At 41.8% G+C, this 11,197-nt stretch overlaps 1 protein-coding gene across 1 annotated transcript; it reads left to right on the forward strand.

Annotated features, from left to right (window-relative positions):
- The first annotated feature begins 2,417 nt into the window (after positions 1-2,417).
- On the forward strand, positions 2,418-11,197 carry LOC118843026 (torsin-1B-like). Its single transcript, XM_036750405.1, is given in 6 exon segments — positions 2,418-2,504; positions 2,506-2,824; positions 3,896-4,161; positions 6,005-6,180; positions 7,719-7,846; positions 9,187-11,197. Coding segments are annotated over 6 exon segments (1,218 nt in total). The 3' UTR covers positions 9,429-11,197.

Below are 11,197 nucleotides of genomic sequence, written 5' to 3' on the forward strand. Positions count from 1 at the left end.
AGACAACCTGCTACTGGGTGGCCACCAAAGCAGACTCCTGCATTCCTCACACTTGGAAATTCAAACATTATTTTCTATTTGCTCGAGAGCAGGGATTGATGTGATGTGCCAGACACCTGAGAAGGAGATACATGGTTTTAGGAGCACTAATATGAGACAAACTTCCATAGACCTTTAGGAATTGGGTAGGTGGTTTGTTCCTAGAGGAGTCAATGTTTATCTGCTATTTATCAATAAACAATATCAATCCATTAGCGACTGTAAGTCTTATTTGTGTACTCTCAATCCTAGTAAGCAAATGTAACAGTAAAGTGGCTTTGCACATGCACAAACATTACAGATGGTTTCTTGAGTAGGGAAGCAAAAAGTTATATTTGGAAGTAAAGGTGATACAGAAACAAAAGTTATCAATACAATTTTTTTTAAGTAAGAAGGGGAATTGGATGCCTTATGAGGCAGTACTCATTACCATTAAGGATCCTTTTTTTTTTAATGGGAATTTGGATAGAAAATAAACCAACTAGCTAAGTGGCTAAAAGGTTATCTCCAGAAGAATCGTGGAATGGTAGAAATAGCACTTAATTATCTAGTTTAGCCCTCTCATTTTACAGAGGAGGAAATAGATCTAGCAAGGCAAAGTAAGCACTGTGGTTCAGTGACAAATAGGTACTAAGTAGAAAAGCTGGAACCCCAACCCATTTCTTCTCATTCTAAGACCAATGCTCTTTTGAGACTATCCCTCTGCTTTCCTCTTCTCTCCTCCACCCACTCCTCAAAGTACCGGGTCTTACTCATACTTTAACACTTCCAAGGACATGTGATTTATCATCATGAGCACTCTCTTTACCAATATAGATCATAAACCAAATGTCTGTGACCAAAAAAATATTCTTCATCTAGTAACCAACCATATGTTGATGGACCTTTCCATATTTACCTAGACTGTTCCTCAGAAGACAGACACTATGTGTAATCTCCAGGCCAATACTTGAAATCTTTCCATATTGTAATTCCTGACAAAGCTTGTAATTATCTGGCATGGCTGACCTTAATATTCATTGATTTAAATAAAATTAAATCATAAACATCAAACCGGGATTCTGCTGCAGTTGTATAGAGGAAAGAGCTCTGGACTCAAAGTCAGGGGGTCTGTATTGTAATCAGGTTGAGCTAACTAACAAATCTTGGTATTTTTTCTTTGTTTCATGGGTTGCCACAGATGAAGTATTCACCCCCTAGTGGCAAGCCTACTGGTAATGAGCTTCATTTTTTAAGGTGGTTCTTGGAAACACAGTTTGTCACTGAGACTGTACTTGAAGCTTTTTTTTTTTTTTAAGCACTGTATAACCTTCCAAATCTTGTACTGGAGGACGCTCTGAAAATCCAAGGTTGCTTCCTTGCATCAGAGTCCTGGCACTTTAGGGTAGGTACACTTAGGATCCAGGAACTTAGAGGTGAAGGGAATCTTGAAGATAATTTAGTCTATCACCTTCACTTTATTGAGAAAAAAAATGGAATAGGGAAAGACATTAACTACCACTCCTCACTCAGTGACTGGGATCTGAGGGTTCAAAGCAACCACTAGGGTATTTTAGAATTGGAAGTGACCGTAGTGATCATCTAGCCCAATATTGCCACTGCTCAATCGGACTTCTTCAAATATTGGCACTGGTCTAACCATAAGAAGTATACAGAAATACAATGAACAACCTGGGTAAGTATTGGCTCCTTCTGAACTGAAGGTCTTCAAGCAAAGGTCAAATGGACCACTCTTTGGGTGTTTTGGTATTTTTGTCCAGTGCAAGATTAGACCAGGCAACATGTAAGGTCCCTTTCCACTCAGATTCTGTGATCACTAAGCTCTCCATGTTCCTGAGTTTCCAGGCTTTACAAAGAGAGGTTTACAAAGTTCTTTACATACACTGCCTCAATTCATCTTCAAAGCTCCCTGTGAGGCGCATTTGCCACATGCTAAGTTCTGGGATAGAATTCAAGTCTTCTTGATTTCAGGTCACGAGTTTAGGGCCATAACAAGACCCTAGGGAGATGGTCTAGCCCAATATTCTCATTCTACAGATGAGGAAACTGAGGCCCGAAGAGATGCAAGAAGTGCAGGGACTCGTCCCAGGTCACTGGCAAGAAGCTGATGACAACGCAGAGCTCCGCCCACTCTACCACAAGTCCGGCGGTCCAGCAGCCTGCTCCCCGATGCACCACGGTCCAGTCCCCTCTCGGGGTCGCCCCGCCTCCCCCTCGTCCAGGAGGGTGGAGGCTCTGGAGAACCTGAAACCCAGCGCCGCTCCCGGAAAAGCGACTGTTCGGCTTCCGGACACGTGAGGTTGGACAGCTGGTAGGTTTGGTGAACTGAGTTAAGTATCAGGAAGCCACGCTACTGCCAGTTCCACACTTCCGCCAAGATGACCGTCGCCTGCCCCTCACAAAAATGGCGGAAAGTAGGCGAGCGGTTTCGCCCCTCCCGCGTTCCAAATAAAAATGGCGTCGCGTGAAGAGGCTCCCACGCGCCTTTCTGGACAAGCGGAAGTGACGCGCGGAGCAGAAGCCCGGCTCGTGGAGCCCGGGCCGCAGGGCGCGCTGTGTGCGGTTGCGATGGGACCGCTCCAGCCGCCGGCTGTGCTGCCGCCGCTCCTGCCGCTGCTGCTGCTGCTGTTGCTGCTCGTGACCCCGGGGGCCGAGCCGTTCGAGCCCATCACCGTGGGCATCGCCATCGGCGCCGCCTCGGCCCTCACAGGCTACCTCTCCCGCCCGGACTTCTACTGCCGCTTCGTGGAGTGCTGCCGCGAGGAGCAACCGCTCAACGCCTCCGGTAGCGGGCTGCAGCCGAGCCTGGCTCGGGGATCCTGGGGAGGGCGGCGTGGGCTGCGGGGGATCCCTGAGCGCCAGGACGGCAGTCCTGGGGGGCGGGGGCTGCTGCCCTGCGGAATCTTTGGATTTCGGGGTGCAGTGGAACACGTGGCAGATGGGGGGACGGGCTGGGATCTCGGCCCCCAGGGGGAGTCACTGGGACTGGGGAGGGCAAGGGAGCGACACTGTGGGTGATCGGAGCGCCAAAGCGGGGGGCATCACCGTGCTACGACAAGTAGAGGAAGGGGAGATGAGAGATGCAACTCTTAAAATGAGAATTGGGAATGTCTTTTATTTTGGGGAGGGACAGGGAAGGGTGTGGATCGGAGATGTATAAGTAAAAGGAAGCAGGACGGGAGCGCCTCAGTTGTATGTTTATTGTCTGCTCCTTTTCCACAACTCCCGGCTCTTATCTCAGCTTTACACGCGGCTTTAGGTGGCAGATTGCAGAGGTGTTGGTTGGTATTACCCTAACAGATGAGAACCCAGATAAGAACTTGAATTCTAGACCTCAAAAGAAACTGAAATGGTGGCATTCGTGAGTGGTAATTGTCATAGCTGCCTCTCAATGCTAGTCATCTCGGTAAGGTTTTGGAGTAAGAATCGTCTTGGGATCTGGTCCAAAGGGAACAATTGCACCTGGTTTCTTTGCACGGGCACAGGAGAGGTGTTCTTGGATCAGTCCTTTGCAGAGCATTCTTCCAGAAAAATTGGGAAGAAAGTAGTGATAGGTTTGAGGGCTTTGTCTTAGGATGAAGCTGCATGATGTAAATGAAGATTTGTGAACAACACTTTACAGAAAGTGGAGATGCAGTCTTAGATTGAGTGATTCTGAATGTGTGTACAAAGTGGCTTTATTTAGCATGCGTAGTTGGGCTTTACATATGGGGCTTATTAGAAACCCTTCTAAGTCATTTACTTTTGATCACTCACCCTGGCCAAGAATCCAAAGTAAAAGCTGAGCTCCTTGTCATCATCCTGATCCGTTTTTAATATGTGTCTCTCCCTTTTTTTTCTGGGGTGGTTCATTCAGCCCTGAAGTTAGATTTAGAAGAGAAACTGTTTGGACAGCACCTGGCTAGAGAGGTGATTCTCAAAGCATTGACTGGCTTCAGCAACAACAAGAATCCAAAGAAACCACTGACTCTCTCCTTACATGGCTGGGCTGGCACAGGCAAGAACTTTGTCAGTCAGATCGTGGCAGAAAACCTTCACCCAAAAGGACTCAAGAGTAACTTTGTCCACTTGTTTGTTTCTACTCTGCACTTCCCTCATGAGCAGCAGATAAAACTGTATCAGGTAAGAGAATTGCTTGCTTTCAGATCCACAGATGCACTAAATCCAATGTTGGAAGTCTGCCAACTAAGTAATCTTTTGCTCTGGTCCTTTTGTGTTGCATTCTTTCCTATTCTCTTTATGAAACTAACTTGGGAACTTTTTTTCCATTTCATTTCTTTGAAATTATCCGTTAGTTTAAACTGTAAATTGCGTGTTTTTATTGTTATTAACAGAAATTAATTACTTCCCATAGTTCTTGCTTATAAGAAATAGAAACTTAACTGAACAAGGAAGTTCAGTTACAAAGTCTGGTTACCACAACATTCTTTAAGAAATAGAAACCAAAATGATAAAAGAATTTGGAAAAGAAAACTGCTCTTCTTCCACATCTTTTCCTAATATTGGGAAGTTAGCAAAAATAGATGACTGTGCTTTTTTAATATAACCTGGTCATATTCCTTCCTGGGGAAAAAAAAGATCTTTTGAAATGTTATTACCTTTCATTTAAGAGCATGCGGGTAGGACTTTTAACTTTGCCTTTTACTTAATGGCCTCAAAGTAAGCAAATGTTAACTTAGCCATTTCATAAGATATTATCTCCTTCAGCCTGTGAATCTGTAAAAAGGTTACCTTTGTTACTTTGGTCAAGTCATTTTAATTCTCTGGGCTTCAGTTTCCTCATTTTTAAAATAAAAAGATTAGACAAGATTAAGGTACTCCAACTCTAAAGTATGGGGTCCTTTGTTGGAGTCATACCTATTTATTCATGTTGACTTTTTGCTTACTGGGAGTTTTTGTTCCTAGATGAGATCTAAAAGTTGTGAGTTAGAACCTAGCATTGATTTCTCACTGAAGGTGAATTTTTAAAAATGGACTTTTTCCCCTTCATGAGTTCAGATCCGGTCTCAGACACTTCCTAGCTGTGTGACCCTGGGCAAGTCACTTAACCCCGTTTGCCTCAGTTCCTCATCTGTAAAATGAACTGGACAAGGAAATGACAAATCATTCCAGTATCTTTGCCAAGAAAACCCCAAAGAGTCAGACACAACTGAAAAATGACTGAATTACAATAAATTTCCCCTTCCTATATTTTCCTTGTAGACTTACTGAAGAGCACATTCAGGGTGTTATTTTAGTGAATAAATCACCATGCTCTTGAACTTCTTCTGTCTATCAATGGAAATGGGTAAAACACAGCGTGATTTCTGTCTTTTCAAATTGAGTAGGTTACTATCCATAGACAAGGTTTGGTAAAGTCATTATAGAGCAGAAGGCTTGTGAGTATCTCTCCCAGGAAAAAAGTTGGCGATTGCACTGAACTTGTAATCAGGAGTAACCTGGGTTTAGAACCAACCTCTACTGCTATCTAGCTCTGTAACCTTCAACAAACAATGCAACCTCTCTGAACCTCATTTTCCACATCTATTATAGTAGATATGGGAAGAATAATGCTTATATTACCTACTCAGAGTGTCAAACGTGATAATGTATATGAATCACTTTGAATGAAGCACAGAGAGGCATTTTCTAAAGAACAAGTGTGCAGGACTTAAGTCAGGAAGTGCATTCAGACCTATTGCTTATTAACTTGTCTTCATCAGGTCATTCAACATAACTTCTCTGAACCACAATTTCCCATCTGTAAAATGAGATAATACCACCTTTAATATTTGCCTTCTACAGTTGTGAGGTCCACATTAGGTAATCTATTAAAACACTTTGCAAAGCTTAGGGAAACAAGAGCTCTCGATGGTAAGAGTTGAGAGTACTCTTCCTTCTTAGTCACTGTCTTCAGCCCATTCCCACTCCTCTGCCCGTTACCTCCCATGCAGGGTTTCAGATTAAGCTTTTTCTCTTGGTACAGGAGCAGCTGCAGAAGTGGATTCGGGGCAACGTGAGTGAATGTGCAAGATCTGTTTTCATATTTGATGAAATGGATAAATTGCACCGTGGGCTCATTGATGCCATCAAGCCATTTCTAGACTACTATGAGCAAGTTGATGGAATCTCTTATCGGAAAGCCATCTTTATCTTCCTCAGGTTAGGATGTGGGGGAGAGATGTGCCTTGTTATTCTTTTGGTGGGTAGTATGGTACTCAACTAACTCAGAAAGGAGGCTTCTGAGCTTTTTCCTTTATTCCATAAATGATGAAACAAGGCCCCTCTACAAGGTTCTAGGGACTCTTTGCCTTAGTCTGGTCCATATGCAACTTTACATTGACAGTCTGCAAGAGAAGATTGAATTGATTAAACTGGAAACCCTCTTTGTGCCAGTATTATGGTATGGGGTATGGGAAATAGAAAGTCACAGGAATATAGACTTAGAACTGGAAGGTACTTCCAGTCATCAAGTCCAGCTCCATTTTACAGGATACAGGCCCAGAGAGAATCAGGGACTTGTCTATGGTCAGAACGGTGGCAGAGCTAACATTTGAACAATGGCCTCTTACTTCAGGGTCCAATCGTCTTTCTTTGCATTAGGCTTCTCTGTAGCATTTCAGTGGGATTTTGTCATAATGTATTAGTATATCATAAACTTATATTAACATTATAATGGAGGAGGTGGGGTTGCCTGCGTACAAAAAAACTAACATGCAGATAAATAGTGGTTATTTATATAATAGAAGGCTGTGGGGCAAGGGGGGAGGGGGCGTATGGAGTATTTTATAGTTTCTTGCTTTCCCAAAGGCCTTTCGGTAGGATTTCCTGAATACACAAATCCAGGTCCATCAGTATGATTACAGTATGACTTTATCGATAAATAAGAATTAGATTTACCCTTTGTCAGGATACAACACAAAGTATACCTATACAAAAAAAATGACGTTGAAGAGAAAATTTCAACTTTGACACTTGATAAAACCAAGCCTTGAATAAATTTGACATCCTGGGCCCGATAACTGAGTTTCCTAACATCCAGGACATTTGTTCTAAGCCAGGCCTTTCTAAGTGAATTAGGGGGAAAACTGCCCAGTCAGCTATTAAATGTCAAAGTTTTGTAAATAGGCATTTATGAAATGCCTACCCTGTACAAGTTGTCATTAAGGGTTATTAAAGATATAGTGTCTACACTATAGTATTCTACATAGATATAAAGAGTAAACTATAGATACCTATTTGTGTCTAACTGTAGCCATCTCTAGGGTGGGGGAGGGGGTGGTTAGGGAAGGAAAAAAAAGTTTACATGATTTTGTTGTATATTTTAAAGGAATAGCAAGTTGTACATAGTAGATTTGTACTTTCATGTGCAATCATCTGTTTTATTGTACTGTGTTATGGAAATGCTTGTTTTATTCCATAAATTAAAAGTAAAATTTTTTAAAAAGAAGAGTATGAAGGTGAGAAAAAAAGAAATAGAGAATAAGCTCCTGTGGATGGGGACTGAGTCTTTTACAGCATCCAACAGAGGACCTTACACATATTAATTGCTTAGTAAATGTTTGTTGAGTGGAAAATAAACAACAGAACAGAACCCACATCATTATAAAAAAATTTGTTTTATGATGGGTTTTAAAAGTAACATTACTTTAAGCCTTTCTTCTCCTTCAACCCCTCACCCCGCCATCCCCAAAACCCAGCAATGCAGGAGGTGATCTTATAACCAGAATGGCCCTCGATTTTTGGAGGGCAGGAAAAAAGAGGGAAGACATTCAGCTCAAAGACCTGGAGCCTGTGCTGTCTCTAGGAGTCTTCAATAACAAAAACAGTAAGTATGCACAAAGAGCCCTTTGACTTGGCCGGAAGCCTTCTCTTAAATGAATTTTTTTGTCTGAAATTCTACTATCGGACTTGGTTTGATTACCTCCCCTCCTCCTATGTGAAGCTGAATCAGCAAGAGCCATTAGATGCTGCACATCTGCAAGTTCTTTCATTGGTCAGTGAAAATATTCGTAGGATCATAGAACTTTAGAACTGGTTTTAGAGCTTGGGAACCATCTAGTCCAGGGCTGTCCGATTTCAGGTGTTTATTGAAACAGTAGACAATCTATTTGGATTTGCCATTTTAGTGGGAGCTCTGTGGCAGCTTGGCTTCCTTCCTTTACTAAGGCATTTATGCAAATTTTTCTGCTTGTAGGCGGCCACATAAATGGCATGTGGGCCGCATTTTAGACGGCCCTGATCTAGTTCATCCCGTCATTTCACAGAGAAGGAAATGAGCGTGCAGAGGCAACACAGCTCGCCCTCCGCCTCAGAAAGAGCCCATAGCTAAGTCATGTCAGGATTGCATCCCTGATTCTTGGATACACAAGCCAGTGCTGGATCAAAAACATCACATTCTCAGTTATTTGCATCTTTTCTCTCTCACTGACCTCTTTAATAATTTGACAAATGAAAAAAAATTATGTATAAAATTACTGCTGGTAAATAAGGAGATGCTGTGCTCAGGATTGATGTGTTCTAACAGGAGTAATTGACTGAAGAAAGTTGAACATGTTGTTAGCTCTTTTCAGGTTACATCACTAATACTGAAATTCCATTGCCTTTTTAAAGGCTATTTAAGATAGGAAGAGGACCTATGATTCCATGGGCATAAGGAATTCCCAGCTAAGGAGACTCTCTTTATCAGTGTAGGTTGGCACTTCCTGCAACCTATTGTCACAGAGAATTGCTTAGGGTCCTGAGAAGCAATATGTGTCAGAAGTGGGACTTGAACCCAGGTCTGCTTGGCTTTGAGGCTCTTTGTCCACTCCTCTACCTCTCTTGGAGATTATTAATTTACCTTCACTAAAGTCCTACCCATTGTCTCATCATCAGCAGAGAATAAGTTCTGGCAGTTCCTACCAAGATGGGAACAGAGAGTGGATCCATTGATGAACTGGGTCTATTTACTGTCCAGCCAAAATAAATTTGGAATGGCTCATCACCAGTTTGGTCATAGAGTGATGATTTTTCTACTGCAGCAATCCTTGATTTACGGAGAGAATCTTGTTATTCTCTCTCTCAGATCTTTGTAGTATTGAAGAGGTATTAATGAGACATCAGCCACACCTTGGTTTGTCATTCTTCCTTGATTTTCATATAACCCAATTGTGATTTGTTTCACAGGTGGCTTATGGCACAGTGGCCTGATAGACAAGAGCCTCATTGATTACTTTGTTCCTTTTCTGCCCTTGGAGTACAGACATGTGAAAATGTGTGTGAGGGCAGAGATGAAATCAAGGGGTTTTACCGTAGATGAAGAAGTTGTTACAAGAGTGGCAGATGAAATGACATTTTTCCCAAAAGAAGAGAAAATCTACTCTGATAAGGGCTGCAAGACCGTGCAGACAAGGCTAGATTTTCACTGAGCTCTTCCTATGAGAGGCAACCAGAAGATGCAGCCAACCAGGCCCTGCCTTTCTGAAGCACTTTTGAGGACCCTTTTCAGGAGTCTTCGCATTTGCACTTACTGACTTTTAGGAAAGGTAGCTTTCTAAGAAGAGTGGCTTTTAAAAACATATCGAGAAAGAACTTTGCAGCCCAACTGTTAATTTTCAGTGGAAGATGGGACTTGAAAAATTCCGCTCAAGCTCGTCATCCCTAACATTGCCAAAAGTGGCCTTTACAACTATTTGTGTTTGTGAAGTAACTGGAGTTATTGCTGACTCCGTAACACCTGCTCTGCATCAGAATTACTGTCTTAACTGAAGGGAGTTCCTCGGGGCTGGCCCTGATAGGTACGTCCGGATAACATTAGGTGTTCACCTGAAGAATTTTAGATTGAATTATTCTGCTTGCTTTCTGCTCTTTACACTTTCAGCAATCATCACTTAAAATTTAGAGCACTCCACAACTACAAAGCATACTAGGTGAGAGCATGTGGACACATGTGCCTAAACCTCTTGAGCTCGATGAATTGTGCCACTGAGAGAACTTATTTCATAATTAGCCCATGGTATTAACTTAGGATGTTTCCAGAGTGGAGGACAGGACCTCTTTGACCTTTTAGTCTGTCTGATCCTCCTCCTATGGTGACGTGGAGCAATTGAGGTCACCTAATGCAAACAAGGCCTATTGATTCAGTGCCTAGTTTGTGATGCTCTCAAGGATGTTTTCTGGTCAGACTACACTACCTCCAGACTTCAACCTAACATCTCTGAAATAGATCTGCAAACCCTGTTACCAAAGTCAAATCACTTTGGGACCAATATGGTTCTGAAATTGGGTCACTCATTCTAGTAATCAAACATTTCTGTCTGTTACAGCTTATATAAATGTCAATCTTGAATTTGGTCCTTGTAACTCTAGTGTGAAATGCATAGGATTTGTTCATTAATGATCGATTGAACATTCAAGTAACTCATCACTGAAAGGTTGTTATTGCAAATCATAACTGGTATTTTCAAAGGTATAGTTTTGATAGTTCTGAAATATATATGAGGTGTGAGAAACTGCTTGTTTGATATAAGGGAAGGTATAGAATGGAGTTACAGTTTATCCCTTTCTTCATACATATTCTCAAACTCAAGTATAGTTTGGATTCTTGTTACTAACTTTATAGTAATGTGAATGAAGACTAAGATCCAATGTGGTGGCTGGTTATGGTCTGCATCGCCATGGGAACCTCAACCCCCTACGTGGACTGAGTTGGTTGCCTCTTTGAGGGAAGTAAGAAAGGTTTTTTATTCCAGTACATGTGGGTAGTATAGTTGCAGTGCAACTGGTTAATCGCGCAGCCTTTCTATACATAAGAGAGAGTTATAGAATGAATATTTTTATATGTTAAAGGATTGGAAAAATTTTAAAGCACCAAACTTAGTCTTTTAATAAAATTACCCTCAGGATGGTACTTTCTACGTTTTTAACATATATTCTCAAACTGGAACCGTTGCCTACTTCTATCACCTTGTGGGTGGTTGGTCAGGTGGTGACTTGTTTATTCTGATGCAATAAACTGAACACATTAGTAACCTTAGGCCTTTGGACTGTTGTTTCTGGTTTACAGCTTTGAAAACCTGCAAGTAATTCTCCTATCCCTATCCTTCTGTCCTGTGGTTTTGTGTTCCCTTAAAAGATGTGAATAAAAATTTTAAACTGAATAAAAATGAATCAAATAAAACTGAAATTTTGTCATTTG

Source organism: Trichosurus vulpecula, chromosome 3 (assembly GCF_011100635.1).
Source record: "Trichosurus vulpecula isolate mTriVul1 chromosome 3, mTriVul1.pri, whole genome shotgun sequence".
Lineage (NCBI taxonomy): Eukaryota > Metazoa > Chordata > Mammalia > Diprotodontia > Phalangeridae > Trichosurus > Trichosurus vulpecula.